This window comes from Periplaneta americana, chromosome 1 (assembly GCF_040183065.1).
Source record: "Periplaneta americana isolate PAMFEO1 chromosome 1, P.americana_PAMFEO1_priV1, whole genome shotgun sequence".
Lineage (NCBI taxonomy): Eukaryota > Metazoa > Arthropoda > Insecta > Blattodea > Blattidae > Periplaneta > Periplaneta americana.
This window is the reverse complement of record NC_091117.1, coordinates 217,587,485-217,613,454: the sequence shown is the minus strand read 5'-3', so window position 1 is coordinate 217,613,454 and position 25,970 is coordinate 217,587,485. Positions and strand designations below refer to the sequence as shown.

General features: G+C 35.1%; 1 protein-coding gene across 1 annotated transcript in view; it reads left to right on the top strand.

Annotated features, from left to right (window-relative positions):
- LOC138708147 (lachesin-like) overlaps nt 1-25,970 on the top strand; it is a 692,871-nt gene that overhangs the window by 577,221 nt on the left and 89,680 nt on the right. Inside the window, exon 6 of the mRNA XM_069838394.1 lies at nt 23,974-24,112. Within this exon, the coding sequence (XP_069694495.1) occupies nt 23,974-24,112 (139 nt within the window). The remainder of the gene's footprint in view (nt 1-23,973; nt 24,113-25,970) is intronic.

Here is a 25,970-nt window from a genome sequence, read left to right as displayed (position 1 = left end):
ATTAATTTTCTTTGTATCTGACCTTGACCAATGTCCCATATGTTGAGAGATGTGCGCAGACGCGAAAATATTGATTTTTTCCGAGGAACAGATGTTCACATTGACCTTGCTAGGCCATAAGAACCTACAGAGATAACATTAAAATTAAATTAGACATTGAAAAACGAGATGACAAATTGAATTTATTTGAATAGTATTTACAATTAACGCTAATTATTATAGTAACAGAACATAACCTTCTGCGACAGTATTGGATTTCCAGCCTCCGTGACTTTTCGCTAATTCTCTTTCGATTGCATAGCCGAGAATAATCGATACTTGCGGTTTTATAACGGTAGAAAGCTGACCTGTCATTGGCTGAACACCTGTAAGCTGAGTTGACATTGGCTGAAGACCTGTACTTTAATGAGTAGGTGTACTTTAATGACATGCATTAAAGGTCGGCTACCAGGTATATAATTACTACATTTCGGCATGGTCGAGCATAAAAATTAATTAAAAGCCAATTATAAAATCTAGTTTTGAAACTATTGGTTTGTAACTTATAATATTGACAGGGAAACCTATTATATAATGTCGTCCCCATGACAACTGCTGTGCATGATTAGGTTGTATTCGCAGCAGTTGTTTGCGTGCTTTCATTCGGAGGCCTCCCTATTACCTCCGATTGATGCCGCGCAGCTCAGATTTTATATGCGCGTGGCGCAGATATACACTTTCCGATGAGCATCCTTCTATTTGTGTCATGCTTATGTCATTGGAAAGTCCAGAATAACAGAGAGGGTTTGGAAATCAACGCGTTACATCAGCTGTGTTTTTATATGGATGACGTGAATATGTTAGGAGAAAATCCACAATCTATTAGGGAAAACACGGAAATTTTACTTGGACCAAGTAAACAGATAGGTTTGGAAGTGAATCTTGGAGGGACCATGTATAAGATTATGTCTCGTGACCACAACATAATAATAATAATAATAATAATAATAATAATAATAATAATAATAATGGCTTTATTTAACCTGGCAGAGTTAAGGCCTTAAGGCCTTCTCTTACACTCAACCAGGGTTAAAACTTGCTTACACAGTTGAACATAAAACTTGATCAGAATTAAGTAATTACATACTGATTACATAATGAGATCAAAAGAGGTAGTTACATAAAATTTACCTCATAAAATAAAAATAAACATAGTGAAATACATATTAATTTGTTAGAATCAAATACGAATCACATAAAAACAGAAGCCGATAATTCAATAAAAAAAGAAAAATGTACACAGTAAAAATAAAAATAAACACATTAGTATACATATTAATATTAGATTACAATTAAATAGGACTTACACAATTAAATGAGAAACCGACAATTGAATAAAATGTACACAAAAACAGATTAATAATAAAAAACAACAACACAGTGGGATACATATTGGCGTTAAGTGATAAATAAACACGATTTAGATAATAAAAAAATATAAAAAATAATAAATACAGTCGAACACATTTGCATCGCGTTAGGTCTGACAACTCATCATAAGATATTTTTCTAATTTACATTTAAAGGAAATTAGAGTTCGGCAGCCCTTGACTTCAGGCGGCACAGAATTCCAGTGACGAGAAGTAGCAACAGTGAAAGATGAAGAGTAAAGAGATGATGTGTGCAGTGGTATTTCTGGCGTGTTCTATTGTGACCGAGTATTTAAGTTATGATACCGAGAAAGACTGTGGAATCCGACAGATAAGTAAAAGGGAGTAGAGGTGTGCAAAATTCGGTATAAGAGAGAAAGGGAATGTAACTTTCTCCACTCATTTAACCTGAGCCACGATAATTTATCGAAAGAAGGCGAAATGTGATCATAGTAGCGGACATTACAAATGAAACGAACACACGCATTAAGAACACGTTGCAGTTTCTGGGATAAATCCACCCTGAGATCACTGAATAAAGCGTCACAATAATCGAAATGAGGCATAATAAGAGTCTGTACAAGCGTCTGCTTTAATTTAGCTGGATAGTGGTACAATCTTTTTAATGAGTGAAGAATGGAAAATACTTTCTTGCATGTGTGTTTGATATGCGTGTCCCAGGTAAGGTTAGATTCAAAATGAACTCCCAGGTTTTTACAGTTGAAGTGAATGGAATGATCGCTTTATTCAGAGTCACTGGAGGAAGGTCGAGCTTATTAATATCGGGGATTAATCTTTTATTCGAAAATAAGATAGCCTGTGATTTATCTGTATTTAAGTTAAGTCCGAATTGTTGAGACCAAGATGAAACGGATTCGAGAACATAGTACGAAATGGAAATATAAAAACTGGAAATATATCCTTTCAAAAGGTGGAAAAATGCAAATATCTTGGAGCAACAGTAACAAATATAAATGATACTCGGGAAGAAATTGACCGCTAAATAAATATGGGAAATGCCTGTTATTATTCGGTTGAGAAGCTTTTATCATCCAGTCTGCTGTCAAAAAAATCTGAAAGTTAGACTTTATAAAACAGTTATAATACCGGTTGTTCTGTATGGTTGTGAAACTTGGACTCTCACTCTGAGAGAGGAACATAGGTTAAAGGTGTTTGAGAATAAGGTGCTTAGGAAAATATTTGGGGTTAAGAGGGATGAACTTACAGGAGAATGGAGAAAGTTACACAACACAGAACTGCACGCATTGTATTCTTCACCAGACATAATTAGGAACATTAAATCTAGACGTTTGAGATGGGCAGGGCATGTAGCACGTATGGGCGAATCCAGAAATGCATATAGAGTGTTAGTTGGGAGGCCGGATGGGAAAATACCTTTAGGGAGGCCGAGACGTAGATGGGAGGATAATATTAAATGGATTTGCGGGAGGTGGGATATGATGATAGAGACTGGATTAATCTTGCTCAGGATAGGGACCTATGGCGGGCTTATGTGAGGGCGGCAATGAACCTCCGGGTTCCTTAAAAGCCAGTAAGTAATAATAGTAGCCTAATAATAATAAGCTTAATAATAATAATAATAATAATAATAATAATAATAATAATAATAATAGGTTTTATATGCTCAGAAGTAGGGTATTTTGTGTTCCACCGTGTCCTGGAACTTGATAGTACCTATGTTTCGAAACTCATACAGGATCTATCATCAGGTCAAAAGATAAGGCCATAGAAGTCGCCTATTCTGTCGGGCTAGTTACTCCAGGCTAATCCGGACGACTAGGCTAAGCATGATGGAGCAACAGTTCAAACAATCAGAGAGGTTTGCGAATTGCTCAACGAGCGTTGCTACATAGAAAGAGGTGAACCAGTGCCGTGACCTGCTCTGTCACCTGACCTCCCTCCACTAGAACTCTTTCTTTAGGGCTGTTTGAAGTCAAGGATGTACTTGAATGACTGGCTGGAAACACGAGGGCATTTGATACAACGCGAATGATGCTATTGCTAGTTTCAGGAACGTACTCATCAATAGTGAGTGGCGGAACAACACCTAGGAGCATGGTTAGGGGTAGAAGGTGGACATTTTGATCAACGTTTGTGATAGTAATGCTAATGGTAAGGCGACAAATAAAGGAAAAATAATAGACCTACATAAATTATCATAACTTTAATCAAATACAACACAACTTAACAAATGTCATTAACAAAAGTAATTTGGTTCAAGGTGTATATGATCCACACCTGTGGAGTAACGGTTAGGGCGTCTGGCCGCAAAACCAGGTGGCCCAGGTTCGATTCCCGGTCGGGGCAAGTTACCTGGTTGAGGTTTTTCCGGGGGTTTCCCTCAACCCAATATGAGCAAATGCTGGGTAACTTTCGGTGCTGGACCCCGGACTCATTTCACCGGCATTATCACCTTCATATCATTCAGACGCTAACTAACCTAAGATGTTGATAAAGCGTCGTAAAATAAACTACTAAAGGTGTATATTAATATTTTTACTTAAATTGACAAAAATACTCTGACAAAAGAATTTATACATCTTGATTACACAACTTTTAACACTGTATCACTTCGTAATATGTATGATAAGAACTTTCTTGTGTTAAATTTTAACGTACCTTGTTAACATATTGGGTCATCTTTAGAACTGGTCGTTGTTGGTCTTGGCGCCTCTTGTTTCCTGTGAGGGTGCGTTCGCAGTGTAGAGTCAAAGAGTGTGTGTGTTTTGAAATTGAGTTGTGTGTAGAGAATATCGTTGGGGTGTGTTTTCGTGTGTCTGTATGTTTCATATTGTTCTAGTGTGTTGAGTTTCTGGCTTTTTTGGTTGGCACAAATGCCAACCACACTTACAGAGACATCAACACAAACATGGAAATACTGCACATCCAACCAAAAAGCCATATCATACATATTCCGAAATAAATTAGTTTACATTTGCGACACTATTGCCTATTTTCACCAAGCTTTCTTAACTCAGCCAAAATATACGATAATAACAGCTTCTTTCAATTATAAAACTACTTTTGAAAGTTGTACGTTTAATCAGACTCTATTGCTTTAAAATTTACCTGCTTTTAGTAACGTAGAGGTTTATTGCTTACACATAATAATTTTCAAACGATCATTCCTTCGGAATGTGAATATGATTTGTTGTACACGATCACAGCCACCTGAAATACCATCGTGTTTAGTTTGACTTGCGTACGACATATTAGTTACTAAGGAAATAAATAATCAAGTCTGTTGGCTTCGAGTATCAATATTCCTAGCGTTTAATTTCAATCGTGAAGCCAGAGAAAAGACATCGAGTGAATAATTTTACAGCTGTAGAAAAATGAACAATTATATAGGGTGGGGCTGGGTAATTTGGGTATAGTGGGGTAATTTGGGTATATCACATTTATTGAATAAAACTTTACCTCATCTTCAAACACATATCTATTTAATGTATTATTTTCTCTATTTTAACAATTGCCTGTCATAGAGTGTTGCACATTTCTGTTGATCACACTGATACTGTCTAGTAAAAATAGTAATATGCGTTACAAGAGCGGTATGTTGAAGTTTTCATGTTCGAGGAAAAGTCTGAAAAAGCGAAACATAGTTGAGCTTTTTCAATTTCCGAGAATTGAAAGAAAACACACCGCTCGTGTATCTTGCATTATTTTGTGCGAAGATCGTTTATTACATACCTGGAAGAGGAATTTCTAATTAGTTGCAAAAAAATCTCCATCTTGGTTTCTGTTCAATGACGGCAAATTTGCAAAACAAAAATATTTATCTTCAACATTGTTGCTTTAAAATGTTTTCTGTGTTTACTATACTCCAGCAGGCCGTGATTTACGTCTGTCTCCCCCCCCCCCAGTGTATAAATGCGAACTTAAAACAAACGGTATGGTTATGTAATGATTTAGAGTTTACTTAATTTTTGCAAATATTTAAAAACAATAATTAATAGTGCAATTTAGGTGAAATTGCAGTGGTAAGTTTCCAATTTATTATTATTACTATATTGAACGTCTCTAAAAATAATATGTTAAAAGCCTAAAGCAGTAAAATCAATATGTTACTTAAGCGGTAAGAAGAGGGAAATTGTTATGTGAGTTAGGTTGGGAATACTGAATATAGAATTTTAGACTTTCCGCGGATTGGTTTTGTGCGGAAACCAAGCAAATACGCACGATCTCGCACAATTGTAATATACGTTACAAGAGCGGTATGTTGAAGTTTTCATGTTCGAGGAAAAGATTGAAAAAGCGAAACGTAGTTGAGCTTTTTTAATTTCCGAGAACATGAAAACAAACATACCGCTCGTGTATCGTACATTATTTTGTGCGAAGATCGTTTATTACATACCTGAAAGACGAATATCTAATTAGTTGCAATGAAATCTCCATGTTGGTTTCTGTTTAATGACGGCAACTTCGGAAAACCAAAATATCTTTCTTCAACATTGTTACTATAAAATGTTTTCTGTGTTTACTACACTCCAGCAGGCTGTGATATACGTCAGTCTTTTTTTCCCCCAGTCTATAAATGCGAACTTAAAACAAACTGTAAGGTTACGTAATGATTTATTTTTCATTTTAATATTTTAACAATATTATTTATATAACATATTGCACTAATAACATCGGCATCTGGAATCTTGTTGATTTTTTCACGGCTTCCTTAATGTTACTTGTATCAGGAATGCAATAAGTTTCGTGGAGTAGTAGACTTTACTTAATTTTTGCAAATATTTAAAAACAATAATTAACATTGCAATTTAGGTGAAATTGCAGTGGTAAGTTCCAATTTATAATTATTACTATGTTAAACGTGTCTAAAAATAATATGTTAAAAGCCTAAAGCAGTAAAATGAATGTCGCGCTTAAGCGGTAAGAAGAGGGAAATTGTTATGTGTGTTACGTTGGGAATACTGAATGTGGTATTTCACACTTACCGCGTATTGGTTCTGTGCGGAAAACAAGCAAATACGCACGATCTCGCATAAAAGTTTCTTTGCTCTTTTACCTATCTATGAAGTGACACATCACATTCAAAACAATGTCGTTGGGAAATCATTTGTGATATAGTAACCAAATTCATGCAGGTGTCCGTTATACATATTTAGAACATGTTTTTGTAGGCTACATCATTAATAGTTTGTTAGTAAATTACAATTTTAAGAATGTGGGGTAAATTAAGTATAATAATCTTTATAAGTTATTTGGTAGCTAACCTAGTTTTCGTTCCAGATAATGCCACGTAAAGATATTATAGATTGGTGAAAGATAAATAAATATTGCAATTGTTTCCTGTCCCTGATTTTAATGGGAGATACTTTAAGTTAACAAAATATTCAAGTCAACGTAATAGGAGTTATACCAGAAAGCCAGATTTGTTTTCATGACAATCTGTTAGATAGGAGAAAAATTATTAATTTTGTGTGTATCCATCCCCTATAAGTAGTAGTCTCTCTTACACAAACATAATCAGTTTGAATACAAAGCAGGTGTGTTACTTATGACTGCTGTATAAATTTTCATGGAAATGTGTTCAATAGGAGAAAATATATTAATTTTATCCCACAAGATTTCCTTTTTCGGCCACTGTGTCTCGTGTAGCAAACTTTTCCGTTCACCGGTATGAAGAGCTACAAGTACAGTAATTCAGACTTTGAATGAAACACTCCTAGGAACGTGGTCTACTCTGTTTTCTTTCGAACTGCGTGTTGCGTAATAAAATAACTTTGTTCTTTTATGGAATATCGAGGAAAATAATGGGAAGCCTCAAGAACTCCATCTCGAGATTTTATTTGTAATAAATGTTCTGATATTTCTCTGACAGAATTGTTAACTAAACTATATACTTTTACATCCATTTCTTTTGTAAAGGATATAAAATTATTCATGCTGAAGATATCTGCATTCTCTACTCCTACTGCGCCAAACTAGATATATTTTAAAGAACTTTGTTTTGTAGCAGGCATAAAATACTGCGAGTGTACGAATTCCGAACTGAATAATTTCTAAAACCAAATCTATTTTATATTATTTCATTTCCTTCATAGGTAATTTCTCTATAATCTAGGGGATGATAATATACTATAATAAAAATATTTTTGTGCGAGATCGTGCGTATTTGCTTGCTTTCCGCACACAACCAATACGCGGTAAGTGTGAAATACCACATTCAGTATTCCCAACCTAACACACATAACAATTTCCCTATTCTTACCACTTAAGCGTCATATTCATTTTACTGCTTTAGGCTTTTAACATATTATTTTTAAAGACATTCAATATAGTAATAATTATAAATTGGAAACTTACCACTGCAATTTCACCTAAATTGCACTGTTAATTATTGTTTTCAAATATTTGCAAAAATTAAGTTAACTCTACAACTCCACTAAAGTTACTGCATTTGTAATGCAAGTAACATTAAGGAAGCCGTGAAAAAAATCAACAAGATTCCAGACTCATCATAGACTGGGGAAAAAAAGACAGACGTATATCACGGCCTGCTGGAGTATAGTAAAAACAGAAAACATTTTATAGGAACAATGTTGAAGATAGATATATTTGTTTTCCAAAGTTGCCGGTATTGAACAGAAACCAAGATGGAGATTTCATTGCAACTAATTAGAAATTCCTCTTTCAGGTATGTAATAAACGATCTTCGCACAAAATAATGTACGATACAAGAGCGGTATGTTTGTTTTCATGTTCTAGGAAATTAAAAAAAGCTCAACTACGTTTCGCTTTTTCAATCTTTTCCTCGAACATGAAAACGTCAACATATCGCTCTTGTGACGCATATTACTATTTCGCACGATAGTGTTTTTTTTTCTGTATTTACAGCTATTCTTGTTAGGCCTTGAAAGTTACAATTCCCACACAGAAACTTGTTGCTATGGAAACCATTCTTCATTAACATAAAACTATATTGAAACATACCCATTACAGTACACTTATTGTTACTTAGTTACCATTACAGTGCAGTTTAGCGGAGGCTTTGGAATAATATTGCTCTAAATTTTCAGTGTAAAATATACATGGTACAGTCATTAAGTTCTAATACTGAGCGCATAGTGGCGTTGAGGTGCACTATAGCGCATAGGTGGCGCCATGGTATGATACCTTGTCAGTTAGTCTCTCGACCCAACAAGAGACAGTTGAGTGCATGCACTGCAAGCAGAACTACGGTCTTTGTTGTGACGGTGATTTGAATGCGCGCGTCGGAACTCGAGTATGCTGCAGTTTGAGCAACGGGCAAACGTCACGTTGTGTCAGAAATTAGGCGAAACTGCTATAACCGATCATAACTGGAGACGAAACATGGTGTTTCCTTTACGGTCCGCCACCTGGAAAACGCCATTATTTCCACGACAGAAAAATCCGCAACAAGACAGGTCAAAAGCAAGGTGATGCTTTAACAGTTTTTTTTATTCAAATGTAATTGTTCACATAGAATTCATCCCACAAGGTGCAACTGTAGACAAGATCCTCTACAAAGAGATTCTTGGCCGTTTAAGCAATTCAATTCGTCGTAAGCGTCCTGAGCTTTGGCATAGGAAGAATTGGCTGTTGCTACACGACAACGCCCCTGCACATCGCTCCATCCTTGTCCAAGAGGAACTTGCAAGGCAACAGGTCGCTGTTTTGCCACATCCTCCGTACTCATCTGATCTCGCACCATGCGATTTTTTTCTCTTTCCCCTCATGAAATCAATCCTACGAGGGCGTAATTTTTATGCGGCCGAAAAGGTCATGACTGCCACAAGAGAAGCCGTACGGCATCTTCCTGCCAACATCTTTCAGCGGTGCTTCCAGCAGCTACATCAACGTGCATAGCGGCCAACGGCGACTATATTGAGGGAGGATATCGATCTGTTTAAGTGTACGCCGTATCACGCGGCATCTTCTGAGACATCCAGATTCTTGTGGGTGCCTACCCTTCAGGCGTCAGTGTCAGAACTTAATGACTGTACCACGTATTGTATTTGCTGTTATAAAAATATGATCGTGCAAAAAAAAAAATGTTGTACAATACACGTTTGTGAAGTGTATACAAAATCTCGGAAATTGAATAACTCTCTCCAGGATATAGTAATCCATCTTTCACCATGCTTGCAGTCCTCGAAATTTCCTGAGCAAGATTGAAGCAAAAATCATTAGGTTTATCATTCGGCACAGATCTTCTTTGTTTGACTCCTGAAGATGATGATGTTTCATTTTATGCATGTTACAACTCACTTAAGACCCTGGAAATGTCATTCTCCTTGACTGGTCTTTTGGTCCCTTCCTGATCCTCGTTGAACTTGCGAAGGAAAAGATGAGGTTTCTCTGCGGCAGTTTTCCTTTGTGTTAGACACAATCAGTTTCCTCTTTCATATCATATCATATCGTATATATTTTTTTTCCACATTTGACCCTGCGATTTCTGCTATCCGCAACATGCACGACATGCATAATATATCAGAGATGCTATGAATACACAAATAAACATTTTACGTTTTATGAATGTAATATTTCTTTCACCTGAGAGTGTTGTAATGCATATAAAAAATTTAAAGTGGAAAAAATGGGCTCTTCGAATGAAAAAACGCTAAGAAAGTAACTTTCCCAATATAAAGCCATGTTACATAATTAATCATGAATTGATAAGCATACATTTTTCAGCTAGAAGTATAGAATATTAGTAATTACCATTTAAAATAATTTGGACCACAAAACACAGCAAAAAAACTCTTCATTTAACCAAAACAATCGGTTGGTGTAATTATTCACAAATCCAAAGCTATAGATCTCAAAACTCAAGTTCATTAAAAAAAATCGTCACTGCAACAGTGCAATGAAAAAAATCTGTGTTATAGTTCATCTTCTGTCATTTATACTATACTATCAAAATTACATTTGTCGTTCGTATAATTTCGTGGTAAATTTAAAAAGATATATGACGAAATTAACCGTGTCACGAAATTAGCCGAGTTTACCGTATACATCCATGAACTTACTTTCTTACTTATTTACTTAGTTACTTACATACTTTGCTTTAATTTACTTACTTAATTACTTACTTACCTTACTTTACTTACTTACTTACTTTACTTACTTATTTACTTTCTTACTTATTTACTTACTTAATTACTTATTTACTTATTACTTACTTTACTTTCCTTACTCACTTCACTTACTTATTTACTTACTTAGTTATTTACTTACTTACTTATTTACTTACTTAACTTACTTACTTGTTTACTTACTTACTTACTGGCTTTTAAGGAACCCGGAGGTTCATTACCGCCCTCACATAAGCCCGCTATCGGTCCCCATCCTGTGCAAGATTAATCCAGTCCCTATCATCATATGCCACGTCCCTCAAATCCATTTTAATATTATCACACTCACATTTGGTTGCATGGGAGTATTTGCATAGTGAAATGTAATTAGTTAATTACTATAACATCTAACTGCTTAATGTGGTTTATACATATAAGAAACTTCAACACAAAAGAAATGTCGTATAAAACGAACGTCAACTTTAAACCAGTTTTGATTCATCTGGATATTCCATTGCAGGATTTTTCTTTATCGAAGGCATGACGTAACGAAGAATAATTTATGTTTAATGAAACTCGTGGTGAAAACGTAGGAATTTTCTAAAACGTAGATACTATTCCGAACTCAGAAACAAGCAAGAAGTTTCGTAATAAGAGACTGCAGTAGCGCAGGAAAGAACAGAAGCCAGGATATGTTTGTCTGGATGCTGTAGCATCATATGCAGTATTATAAGTTACGACGAAGAAAATTGTTTCCGTGGCAACTTGCAGCGCTGATCAGCCGTCTTTTGTTGCAGGGTGGGTTTTCGTTTAGGGACGTCTACTGCCGCCAAGCTTAGAGGGATTTTTCTCTGTATATTCAGAGGATGTGTCTCATATATGAATTTCCCCTACTACCAGATCTATTTACATTAACAGCCTGTATCTTTAATATTCAAACAATATGATCGCCAACTTCTAATTACTAACCAGCAGCTCAACATAAGTGGCTAATATCACTACATATCTCCGGCTTACAAATATACATTGTTGAGTCTCCGATAAGTCGATATCTAACCTCAGTATGTTTATTTGATTAAAAAACTGCATGTGGTGATTTTTTCACCCGGAAATTGTCAATATATTTGCACGCTTTCACTAAGTTCGCTCCTGGTTTTATGTCTAACCCCTCTAAAACTTTAATCCTACCACCATTTCCCTAATTGAATATTAATACAGCATCATTTACACCAACTGGCAATACCTTTGCATCCACAAAAACAGTTTTTGTCACTCTAAACCAAATACGAATAATATTATTGAAATACTCATTTGTATTTTGAGTTTTCCCATGCAGACAATTACGGGGGTTTCCCCCCCCCCCTTGGGGATTTAGTGAAGTGAATTTTTAATGGCTGGCAGGGTAACTATCTCATGCCCCCATGTTTTAGATTGCTGCCAGTGCACTTCATTAGAACCAGGTACCCAGCTTCAAAGCCCTGTGAACTTACAATATAATTATGTAAGTTCACAGGGCTAACGGCTTCGAAGCTGGGTACCTGGTTCTAATGAAGAAGGTCTGGTGGACCAAAAAGAATAATATAATGGCGGAAACAATGCAGCCAACACACTTCATTTCCCTACTTGTGGCATAATATCCCCAGTTCCCGCAAATTTCAAACTATGATTTACTTTTTCTTGACAAAAATGTTTACGCGAAAAGGGTAGTGTCTCTAGTAGCGCTGGATATTGAAATGACATTTTAAAGGCCTTTGAGACGTTTTGCCACGAAAAAAGAATGAGAGATGATTAATTAAGCTTTACACAAAACACAGAAAAACTATATTTTTTATCAAAAGTACAGTAGTGGCAAAAAAAACCGGACCGATCCTTGTAGCTGCTTTCAGAGCCTTGTTCACTTCAGAGCCACGATAGACTGGTAACTAAGACTTTCGTGGTTCGAATCCTGCCTGGGAAGGAAACTTTTTTTTGTTCCGTATTCAAATTTATTCCCAATACTTTTCGATTGCAGCAATATTTTATTACTTAATTAACTTATTATTCCCAGAACATGAATTTTACGAGCTTATTTTCTAATGGCTTTCGAAATGGGCTACGTCAGCAGTCGAAACTACAACAATTTCAATAGATTACTCGCTATCTTGTGAATGCGGGCGTGGCATGCGCAGTGGCTCATTTCGGGGACTTTGATTATTCCGTCGGTCCGGTTTCTTTTCGCCACTTAAACATTCACTTAAATATGACTGCGCCAAACTATGCCGTAATCCCATTTGGCGAATTAAATCAATCAATCAATCAATCATTCGATCGATCAACAAATCACACACAAGCAGGTCGATTGAATTCAATTGAATTCTCTACAATTTTTTGTGTTATATAAAGACCATACACACGGCATATTCCTCAACAGAATCACTGTTGTTTGCCACAAATATTATCCGTTTCTGTAATTAATAAAATTAGTTGCAACTATTCTTGTTAAAAGTTTCAGCATGGTGTTAAGCAGAGAAATGTCTATGTAGTCTAATATTCAGGCTCACAAAACGCAAAAATTGATGAAAAATTAGAATTTTCAAATTATAACTATTTTAATAGAGAATTTTCTCCCCTTTAATTTGATATAAGAATTTTCGATTTATGTCTTATGGTTTTTCAGATAAGTCCCATTTTCCAAAATTCTCCGTCATCAGCCACGGTCACTTCTACGAAGATCACTCGAAAAGTAATGCACAACATTTTTAAAAATGTATTTTTTATTCTAAACCTTTGCAATTTATGGAGGTTATAGATACATCCTTCCCCCTTGTATTCAAATTTAATTTAAGTCGTTTCCGTGAGTGACGCCAGAGAGTAGCTCAGACGTGTTGGTTCAGACTTTTATCGTGCAGGTATACAGGCCCTCATTCCAAGGTGGCGTAAGGCTGTTGAAAGGTGCGGGGATTATGTGGAAAAGTGACGTATTGTTCCTGAAGGATGTATCTATATTCTATGAAAATAGCAAAGTTGTAGGCTAAAAATGTAATTTTTAAATAAATATTGTGGATTACTTTTGGAGTGATCCTCGTAGCAGTCAATTCCCTCATCCAGCATTGCTTGTAAAATAAACTTCTTTCTAGTCCCAAAATAGATGCACAGATATCAGGGCATGATCATTAGATTGAAAACACGTTTTTACGTAATGAAGTAATTTATAATCTTTTACAGTTAGTCATAAAACTGTAAATTTGTGTGACAGTGATGTTGTACGTCATTTTAATAAGAGTCCAAAAGGAGAAATTACAATTCTGAGGAGGATGAGCATAAACCCTGGGACAAACACCATCGCAGGATTTGTTGCATCAGTGAAAAATAAGGACAAAAATGCCAAAAAACATTCAACACCTGAAGTTAAAACAAGGCGGAGGTATTTGAGAGGCAGAAAGAAGCTGAAACAGGACCGACATGAAGCTGCTTAAGGGGTGACATATGATGATGATGCAGTCTTCTAGGCTCTGAAAGTCTGTGGTTCATTTCCTGTAAATAGTAATTTTAGAATATTTAATTCTTTTAAACATGATATCTCAGTAAAATATGGTGATACCAAGAAGATATTGGTGTCATTTTGAAGCTTGAAATGTCCTCTAGTGCCTGACAATGAGTAAAATAACATTAATGTAGTTAATAATTATCTATGGATTTTTGACATGATATATGCAACATAAAATATTAGTATAAGTTACATATATGGTAATATTTAATTAATGTAAATGAAAATAAAAAATAGCTCTATGTCAGGCACTAAAGAGTAGTTTTATCCATAAAACAGTGAAAAAAACTGTGGCTCTATCTTAAAAACTGCATAAGCTATCATGTTTCAAGTTGCATGTCAAAATTATAAACAAAATAATTTGTATAAACAATTTAGACATAATTTCAAGGGATCTGTTCACTTCATTCTCTTTCTGGTACCATTCTCAATTGTATAAAAATTTTACAGAACAGAATTATGCAAAACAAAATTTTTTTGTATGTAAAGGTGTACATATACCTTAATCACTTTTATTGTATGCTGGATCGTTACAACTGTTCTTCATTCTTTGGGTTGCATCCATGAAACATATTTATCTGCTTCTATTTATTCTTATGGAAGTGTAGTTCCGTACTCCACAAGTCCTTGTGGCGATTTTCTCACTTCAGTAGGGTACGAAAGAAATTTTCTACAGCTGAGATCGATGTGAAAAATCGTCTATTGCTAGTGGCCCGCTCTTTACGATTTAAAATTACAGTCATAATATTGTTTGCAAATAAAGCAGACTTGCGTAGTTTTAGTGAGTATGAATTGGATTCAAAATGGGCTGCACAGGAAAACGTGTGAAAGCTCTTCACAGAGTTCAGCGAGAAATTACAGGCAGCTTAATTAAGAATATGCTATGGGGAAGCAAAGCTGAAAGGAATGGCATTTTGTTGTGGCACGAGCTGCTGAGGGGGCGACAAAATATGGGAGGATATTAACTACTGTGATAAAATGAAGATGCGGAAGGAAATTAAAACAAGACATGAAAGTATGTCACAATATCAAATAACACCGGGAAAACACCATCCTTAATATTCATCAGAAAATGTTACACGTACTGTAGACGACTTTGTTACGGCTTTGATTAGCTAAGAATTTTATTTTATGTAGTCCATAAGAAGTACCAACGTGCCAAAAAAATACTCCCAGTCACCAAAGGAAATAATCAATTTTCCAAGACGTGTACTGTTTTAAAAAAAGTTTTGTCGCACAGATGTTTTATAAGTCCTAGAAAGGAGGCAATGCGCATGATCAGAGGACGAGCGACCTGGGGCCTGTTTCTCAAAAATACTAGTTTAGTAGTTCAGCAGTAACTAGTTACCAGAGTATATTTCACCAGCTCTAGTAGATTCTGTTTCTCAAACTATTTCACCAGTCTAGTAACTTGTGACAATTTTTCACTAGTCACATGATCTCTTTCACTAGTCAGCTGATTGAGTTCATTTGTTTATACCCATTGGTAGGTATTGTTATTTGAGGTTAGGAGGCTAAGGTGTTTGTGGTTTGGTTCTTACTTCTCTCTTCTCTTGAAATTCCATCAATTGAAAGCAAATTAACTATACTCAATATGATTAATGACTCAAAGGATATATCATTCGGTGTGTTTTCAAGCATAATAACAAAAACGATAAAGTAAACGACTGGACAAAAAAATTTGTAATAAGTGAGGCTATGGAACTGATACTTAAGAACAGAGATTATGCATACGTTAGGGACACTTATTGGCCCAACATTAAGAAAGCAACTTTGACGAGTACCAATTCAAGTTCACAGTATCATAATATGAACACATTATGTAGCAAGTGAGTCTACTGGCGACATGGATGCCACTTATAACTTGAAAAAATCGCTATTTTTTTTTCAGTTTTACGTTTGATCTATTCATAAATTAGTGTCGTTTTGTATTTAATTTGTAGGCTAAAGTTGACAATATCAGAAGAACTGGCAGTGGAGGAGGAAAGCCAGCAAAAATTACTGCAGTTGATGAATTGGTATTAGATTATTAGGAAAAAAATCTGCATGTGTTGCTGGTCTAGGGCAGAAAAACCAGATGGCATTGGAAAATAATCAACATCCCGATTTGTAGAGCAATTTGTATTTGAAACTTTGCTGATAATGCATGACTTCTATTTGTTTGTCTTGTTATGGCAGGTCCCACTATATTTAACAACTCTTCAAGCTTTTCAGCACTTTATTTAAACCGTTCATTATATTTAAACAATGCTCCCTTAAAGGAATAATAATTGTTCCTTCTTGATATAGTTTTAGCTCTTCTCAAAACAACTTCTTCATTACTTCAATCGGAATCACTAAACCACACATATTAAAAAAATAACTACAATATTTTGTTTTGATTATCTGAGAAAGATTGCCACTGGTAACTGATAATATAGAAATCACCAGTCTTTAGAGTCTTGTAGGAATATTCCTTTTAAATACTAGTATAATCAACTAGATTAGCATTTTGAGAAACAGAATCATTTTTGAACTGGTGAAATCGACCAATATTACTAGTCTGTGAACTGGTAACTACTACTTTACCCTTGTAGTTTCTAGAAGCACAGACTTGTAAAATAAACTAATATTACTACTGTACAGACTGGTATTACTAGTCCGTGAGTTTTGAGAAACAGGCCCCTTGTTCACAAGAGAAGGACTATAGTCCCGTCCCTCTAATTCCCGGCAGCCAATCGCGTTGCAGGTCGGCTACATTTAAACGTGTGCGTCTTGTTATTCGCTGATGAAGACGTCATGCATTTCCTAAGGCTCGATAAATACTTAATATAATCGCCCGCCATTTTGGCTCTTTCGTTGGCGTTCGCAGAAAGCACACGAAGACGTTATTTGCCGCTCAAATATTTCCTGAATTACAGTGCGTTTGATTCACTATCATAGGAGCTACGACATGATAATGTTTAACGGTTTGGCAATTAGAGTCCTCGTATGATAGCTCGGCAACGAAAGAACAAAAATGGTGAACGATACTACCTACCTAGACTTCATAGAACCTTCACTTCCTAAGACGTAAGCAAAGAGGAGGAGTCACGCCGGGAATAACAGCGTCGCGACTATAATTGAGGCAATAAAATTAGTTTTGTTTCGTTGTATGTCTGATCATGAACACTGCCTCCTTTGTGGGACTTATAAAGTATCTGTGCGAGAAAAACCTTTTATGAGACTACATTTATCGCAAAACCCTTTGAACTCATTCGTATATATAATGCAAAATATAAATAAATAAATAAATAAATAAATAAATAAATAAATAAATAAATAATCCGTGGCGCTACAGCCCGTGAAGGGCCTAGACCGTCCAACCGGCTGCTGGCCTCACGCCCACATGCCGAAGCAGAGGTTGACGATCATCCAACCAGAAGGGAGGTATCGTGTGGTTAGGACGATGATCCCCCCAACCGTTATAGCTGGCATTCGCAACCGGATTTCGCTACCTATCGTAGCTCCCCAAGTGCATCACGATGCTTGGTGGGCACCGGTCCCATACACTGGCCGAAATTTCATGAGAAAATTTCTTCCCCTATGAGGACTCGAACCAGCGCGCATTCCGTAACGCGAGTCCTAGGCAGGATGCCTTAGACCACGACGCCACGGCGCGGGACTATAATGCAAAATATGAATTCATATTTCAAATCTCAAGACTAAAATCGGAAGTTATCTAAAGATAGTCCGGAAAGTGGGCAACGAAAGGTAAATAATATTTTTATGGAGTTCAAAACTAAATATACAGCAATTTGGTATTTTGGAAGTGCAGAGAGATTCATCATTTTTTCATAGTGTTCTGATCAAAGGCAGGTCTTTCACTGCAAACCCACCATTCTTCAGTTTTTCTTATTGTCTGCCTTCTTCTTTGTCTCCTCATTTGATCCATATGTCTTAATGTCGTCTATTATCTGATATCTTCTTCTGCTCCGAATTCTTCTCCAGTTCACCATTCCTTCCAGTGCATCCTTCAGAAAGCAGTTTCTTCTCAGCCAGTGACCCAGCCAATTCCTTTTTCTCTCTCGGATCAGTTACATAACATTACATACTAAATTTATTTATTTATATTAAACCATTCAAAAAATATGCCACATTTTATAATCACTAGAGAGATAAAAGTATGTATTTTTGGGATAAATTAATTATACTCGACCGAAAATAATATTTTTAGTTTACAACATAGCCACATGCTTAAGCTTTAATTTGGTACCTCAATGAAGTCTTTTGCCCAATTGGACATCTACATTTTGTCCGTCGGAATAATAATAAATAAAAAAAAATGTGAAATGGGAGAAAACAGACACTGAAGATAGCGGGTACAAGTTGTATATTTCTTGAAAACTAGAAGAAATGAGCTTCCAGTTGAGGCAAAAATATCATTTACCAACATTTTGAAGAAATCTGACATTTCTAGAATCGATGTATACCTGAAGATGGTATCTCCGATTACTTGCTTCGTATCTTAATACACCCATATTGGACCCCAATATCATCTTTATTATTTTGACCGATAGAATATATAAACTTATACATACCTCTATTTATCCGGGAGTGAATTAAGTTTAGAATTGCGAGCAGTAGATGGTACAGTCTACTTAAAATACGAAAATACGAAAATCTGGTAAGAGATTGAACATTTCACGACAGCGTAGCCCGCTCACTTCGATATTGACATTCGTCGTCAGTTGGATAGACTATCACATTCTCTCAAAGTTGGATTGGACGAGGAGGTCCAACCAAATGGCCACCATGATCACCAGATTTCACTCAACTTGTCTTTTCCTTTTAGGGGTACTTGAAATACCTAATTTACGAAACCGAAATGAAAATTGACTAGGACCTGATTGCCAGAAACCTAGCTGACTGTGTCGTCTTAAAACTAGCACCGGGAATATTTGAGAGATTGAGGAAAAACTAATATTGTGCCATTGTACTGCATGTTTCGATGTGAGTCAATTCGAACAGTTGCTACAAGTAGCAAAATATTTTGAAAATAAAGTAGGTACAGTAGTTTAAAGACATATTCCGTATACATATTTATTATATCTGTATTCACCTCAAACTTTAAGCTCATAGAGCAGCGTTTCTCAAACTGTGGTCCGCGGACCATCTGTGGTCCTCGAGGTCTGCCAGAGGAAAAAATAAAATTCGAACGAATTGCGTATCACACTATAGCTCAAAATCTCAGAGTTTGGAAATGACATAATGGCTATCGAATTTCACTTTTTCTCCCAGTACTGACATTTTATGAAATTTATTTTACCCTACCCGTTTATCGAATTCTCACTCTACTCTCAGCAACAAAAGAGGGATTTAAAGCACTATATACGTGGTGTTTCTCGCCATCTTTTCCCTACACATCTGGCGTCGCGCCTGTAATCCAGCCAGGGACCACCCGAATTAATAACAGAGGACCAAAGTTCCGAACCTTAATTCAATTTTAAAATATAAGTATGCTGGTATTAAAATATGCTACGAAAATAATAAATTTGCTTTCGAAAGAAACAAGAGTAAGGTGGTCCGCGGAACTGTTCTGACTTTATAAAGTGCTCCCCACTTCAAAAAAATTTGAGAAACGCTGTCGTAGAGCATCAAGATATCATCTCCAACCTTCGGTTTTCTGTCTCAAAGAACTCATGTTAGAGCTAGCTATCGTCTGTAACACCCGGTATAGACGAGATATTCTTAACAAAGTAGAACTATTTGACTATAATTGTTTGTTTACTGTGCCGCCTTTGCTTATCTTAAAAGTAAATGATTTGCATTAACGTTTTCGATACATGTGTATCATCTTCAGATGTGAAGTGTTAAATTAACATTTATAATGAAAACCTCGCCTATTAGATGGAACTTAATATGATGATATTCGGGTCATACTAGTGTGATTGCATTAGACTTAACTTAAGTTGATCTATGATATACATATTATGTTAGATTAAAATCACTTGCAGTTCATGTGGTATAATCTAAAATATATAAAACTATTTAAGAATTGTATACAACTATAAATGTAGTCATAGAAATGTGAAAACTTTATAGAAACACTTTAAAAAGTTTAAAAACACTTTGAACACTTGTTGGAATGTGTTTGCCGGTTTAGACTTCGTTGAATAGGGCAGTTTCTGTTGATCTTGATGTTTGACAACGGATTAAAGTACAGTATCGTTTTGTCACTAACATGTCTATATTTTATTAAAATGTATGTTGTTAAAACGTTTCATCCAATTGTGGTTGATAAATTGATGTAAATCATAGATATATATTACTGATACAAATGTTTAGGTCTACGTTTTCCCAGAGTGCAATTAAGTAATAAAAAGAGAACTTAATCATTTTATGTGCTTAGCCTCTAATCATGCTGTAGGGTGTTTCCTGCAGAATGCAATACTTTCCATTTTCAATGAATCTGCCTGAAACGAAAGAGGCAGCAAGGAAGTGAAGAATATTTAATGTGTAAAGCGCTGATATTCCGATCGGCGACACATCTCAGTTCATAGATTTCGGAAGGTGACGCAGTGCGGTAGTCATTTTGGTGGGGGGGGGGGGAAGACTGGGAACCTCATAAGGAAAGATTTCGATTCTTATTTCAAGTGCGGGACGTAAATTCAGTGCTATATATAGTCGGAGATATTTCTAGACATAAAACCTACTGTCAATGATATAGAAAACCGAGTCTGAAGTAAGAAGATTCTGAGAGGCAAGTAGTTCATTAAATTTCGTCTAAACTTAAAATCATCTTCCAGTTCAGTGTGTCTTTCAGTATAAACTTATTTCATTCTTTCGATTTTTATTTATTTTTTTCATTTTGACGATTTTCTCGCTTTTCAGTTCGCAATCTTCTGCAACCCACTAGCTTCTTGTACCCTCAGTCATATTTTATAACATCTGTCTTCTTTGTCCTACAGATACTCTGACGGTTTCGCCAATTTCTTCTGAAGTAAAACCTAAAAACTTGGAGAAACCGAAAGCAGTTTTTGCGTAATTACTACCTTGAATGAAGGATATGATTATATTACAGTAGATGGCTCAAGAAATTATATGGGAACCTCACTTCAGTTTCCTTCTAAAATTATTAAAATAAAATTAAGTATTTTTATCTCGTCTGAAAGATCCATCACTTTCTGTCGGTTGTCAACCCTTTAACTTCTTCACAGATAGTGACCATTACACCTTCAGTACCACTTTCTTTTTTATTATTACTATTAATATTTTCCTGGTACAAACTCTGTAATAGCTAGACCACGGAACTTTATGCACAAAAAGAAACTGAAAATATGCACGCAACTGTGGAGAAAAAATTGAAATATGCGCTGAAAATTGAAATATATGCAGTAAAAATACACTTTAGTGTTTTTTTGTTTAATAATATGATATAAATGAAAGTAATTTAAAGTAATACTTAAGGATTTAATTCTAATAACAGCTTTCCAGTGTTAAAATGAAACTATATGTTAAATTAGCATAGTTGACTAGTTTCAACCTTACTGTTAGTCATCTTAGTTATTCTAACTAAATTTCTTTAGGCACGTCAGGGGTTAAACTTGTAAGCATATGAGTCCTTAAGGGGAGGCAGAGGTGAATATTTCAAAATCCACAAAATTTATCCGATTTGTTTGATATTGATCATGGATACTAAGGATGTTATTAGTAATGGACATTCCAAGTTTCAATTTTCTAAGTACAATAGTTCTGTAAATATTAATAATTTTATAAAACTTTGTATCGTTTGATATAAAATGCTCCATGCACCATATTGTAAGAAATTTTCAATATTTCTTTTTATTTATATGTTCAGAGAAGGTATATAAATAATGATAAATATTAGTTTATTATGGGAATAATATAGTAATACAGTTATCTTGGTTTTAATTTCATACTTTTAAGGGCACAAAATCAAAAACTAATATCGGAATATCAAAATAAAGATAATAAAAATGAAAAAAAAAAACAAATTTTCATTTTTCTTCCGTTTTGTTCGAAAATTTCACCTCTGCCTCCCCTTAAATAAGAAATTTTATTGATGCTTCTTGATGTAATTACAAGAAGTGCCCAGAAAAAATCATGACCCTACAGCAGTATGTGTACTATATTGATATTAATACAATGAGCTATGTCTTTTTATCGTTGAGTTTTGTAACAGGCCGTTTCTGGTAACGTGTTTCGGTAATATTACATATTATTTTATTTTCATATGTTTATATTATTTAAATTCTTTTCAAATACAACTAATATTTCAGTTGAAATAATAAGTTAAAAATAGACGTGAAATTTTTCTTTCTGTTCATAAAATTGCAAAATAGAAAATACTAGTGACTTGTACAGCAAATGCTGCAAACTAGTTCATTAGACGTTCAAATAAACATTTTTCAGATTTATTTTAAATGAAGAATACCAGACATTCTGAAAGTTATTTGCTTCCATAATAATGAAAGATACTCTCTCTCCAGCCAATACTGTAGAGAACCACGCATATAAATATCTACACCACACCGCCATTAAATATATGAAAAAGACCCAACTCCACTTGATTAATAACTATAAAAATATTTGATTTTTAATAATATTATTATCTTACGTAAGTTTTATAGCTTTCAGTAACATATACTATAAATTATATATACTATATAGCCGCCACTCAGTAAAATATAGATATGAAAATCTAATTTAAGTTATTCTCCACATCTACTTATATAACCTCAAAATGTTTCACTTTCATACCATCAATATAGCATTAATATGTATAATTAATGAAAAATAGTCACATCATGGCATTAACTACAATAATATTTCAATTCCAATGGAAATAATGTCATTAAACCACCTCAAGTTTTGTAGTTTTTAATATCCAATACACAGCTGTACCCAGAAAATTACACACCACAGAATCGAACCTGTAAATTATTTTTAGTAAGTTAAGTTTTTAATAACCAATTTAATTTGAGCTCTAAATATGTCAGAATTCTTGCAGATCATGGCCTTCGTGTAATATTGTTTACTGTGTGTTTTGTTTTATTCTGAAATGCAATTAGCTAGTTCTCAAAACTGACGACAGATGGATGTTGGAAAATAGGAAAATTATGTTGAAAAATTGACATTTCACTGAAAACTACTATTTTTCTGAAAAGCTTTGAGTTCCAAGCTTCAAAATGAGGGGTCATTTATTAAAATCCGTCCAGCCCTTTTCCCGTAATTTCCATCATCAGTTCAAATTATATATAGATATGTATGTATAACGAGTAAAATTTCTAAAAATCACCATACAAAATTGATTACCAGTCTTTTAGCTCTCATTTAAAACAAGATTTGTGATTGTGTGATACTCTCGAAGCAGATATATTATTTTTTAATAATAATGCAGTTTTTTTTTGCATTTGCTTATGTCTGTGACTGTACCATAAGGGACAAAAGTGAAATGTTGTATTTAAAAGGTTTCATACATTGATATGGATTCCCTATGTTAGGGGAATAGAGGCTTTACTTAAAATAATATGAGAAAATAGATTTCCTGTAGGTACTTCCCCTTAAATTTTCATATTTTATTTTAATCATATAAATAAAGCACTTTGAGAAACCTTACCCTTCTGCATTTCCTTTATATTAGCAAAGGAGAAAAAAAATACTTCAGGACAATATTCTTGACAGTTCTTTTTTTCTTTCTTTTATTTATTTATTTATTTTTTTTTTAGAAATTATACCAAATGAATAAATATCCTTTGTTTTTGTAGTAAATTTATATTACCAAGACATGCTAAGTTATGTATTATTTTATTGAGAAAGACGGTAAATATAATTGTTGTGGTGAACTGAAACCCTCACCGATAATGATATTAGCCAGTCAATACTGTGGTGCATTAGAGTTAGTTGGTATGCAATGTTATTGGCGTGAGTTCCTTTTCCATGTTAGTTGTATCTCAATTAAGCTTGTTATCTCTCCCTTTTGCAGTTGCTCCTGTTGTTAAAGTCCCAAATCAACTCCTGGGGGCGCCGCTGGGGACCAACGTCTCCCTGGAGTGCCACGTCGAGGCGTTCCCCAATACCATCAACTACTGGGTCAAGAACCGCGGGGAGATGCTGCTAGACGGGTAAGAGTTCCTTGTTCTACATCAGTGCGTGCTACCTACTGGGAATATCCCTAGTGTACGTAAAGATTAAGACATATACTGTTTTCGCTGTAAGAAAAATCATAATTTAAACACAAGCACGTGGCTGTCATACCCGTGAGTGGCTCACAGCAGTAACGGACGGTGGGTTTGAAAGCTCAGGAGGCCAAGACGTCACTGATGAAAATATAAAAATATAAGGCCTGTGACGTACCTCATTACCAAGCGTAGAATTTATAAGTTTTAAGAAATTAAAATTAGGTTTTCCAATTTATGTTTTAGGGTTTTAAACCTACGAATTAGGCCTTTTTAGGTCATATTGAATTTTAGAATGTTACACTTTGCTACATAAAACGAACAAGAAAAGCACTATTTCGAGAGTAACGCGATAGCAACAAAATTGATTCGAACCTAAGAATCCGGGACTTGCTCATTATTATTACACAGTCTAATTTTACAGTAAATTAACTGGATGGTCCTCTTTCTTCGCAAACCGATCAAATAGGTCACAACATACTGAATAACTGCTACTAGAAGAAGCTAGAGACAAATCTGCATTTGTTTCTAAACTCTCGATATATTTAAAATACTGTATAAGTAAATACATCCCGTAACACAAAAGAATAAAATAACAAGAACACTCGCAAACAAGAGAAAATCTAACAACGTAAATGAAAATTTTTACGGAGGAAGAGAAAACTAACAACACTTGACTCATTTTTCTAAAACCAAGAAGAGAGAAAGAGAGCTTCCCAATACAGCCTTGACTATAAGCAGTACAGTTGTCAGAGGTGGGTAGGACGTCTCCAAATCGGCTCCCTTAGCGCGTTCTAGTCAAGTTTAACACTCCGCTAACCAGCTATCTTATTGAACTGCTGTTGTCATGGTTACCAGGGAGTAGCATCATGTAGCAGACTCCTCTCTCCCGCTCTCGCATAGACACAGCAGGCTGCTAGATGTCGACTATACAGGTTACAGCGATATCTGTTATTTTTCAGTACGAATTATTTGTACTATCTACAGTATAGCGAGCGGGCATCACCAACTGGATGTGGTCGACTTTACGTAACTTACATCTTTAGTCGTAGTGAATAGTAAAATTAATATAAAAGGAAAAATGTTCGTCATTTGCTATAACTTGTCTGTGATCTTAATTCAGCTGGAATTATTATTGCCATATTGTGTTCTGGTAAAATATTAGGGGAGGCACGGCCTCCCTTGCCTCCCCTGAAAATCCGCCGCTGGCTCACAGTCGAAACACTCACACAACCCAGGAAAATATAGTCCGTATTTGGAAACTATCATCTTGTATTATTTGAAAATAAAAGAAATGAATTCTAGTTGTTAAATACAATGAAACATATAACTTCACTCATATGTAAAAAAGATATGTAAAAGAAGAGCTACTTTTATATTTTTTTATGTACTATCAACACGGATGAATACAAACAGTAATACCGTGGTAGCCTGTTCTTGTAACAAGCTGGCGTCACTTGAGCTCGTAGTTGTTCACGTAAGCACGTGGTACTGAAGCATGGCTTCTGCATCCTCGGTGTGTGTGGTTATTAAACATAAGACTACAAACCCTCTCAAAATCGGAGAAAAACAAATAGTCTTAAATGTATATAATAAGTGTATAAATATATATATATATATATATATTGTTTGTATTATGATTTTTCTTACAGCGAAAAGATTATGGGTGCTATCCATAGACATTTCGCTAGCCCGGGCTACGAGCGTGCTAAACAGGATTCATATCATATCATATCGCTAACACTAGTTTATGAATACGAAAAACGTTAGTTCGCTGATCATCCACCGAAAGCCCGCGCTAAGA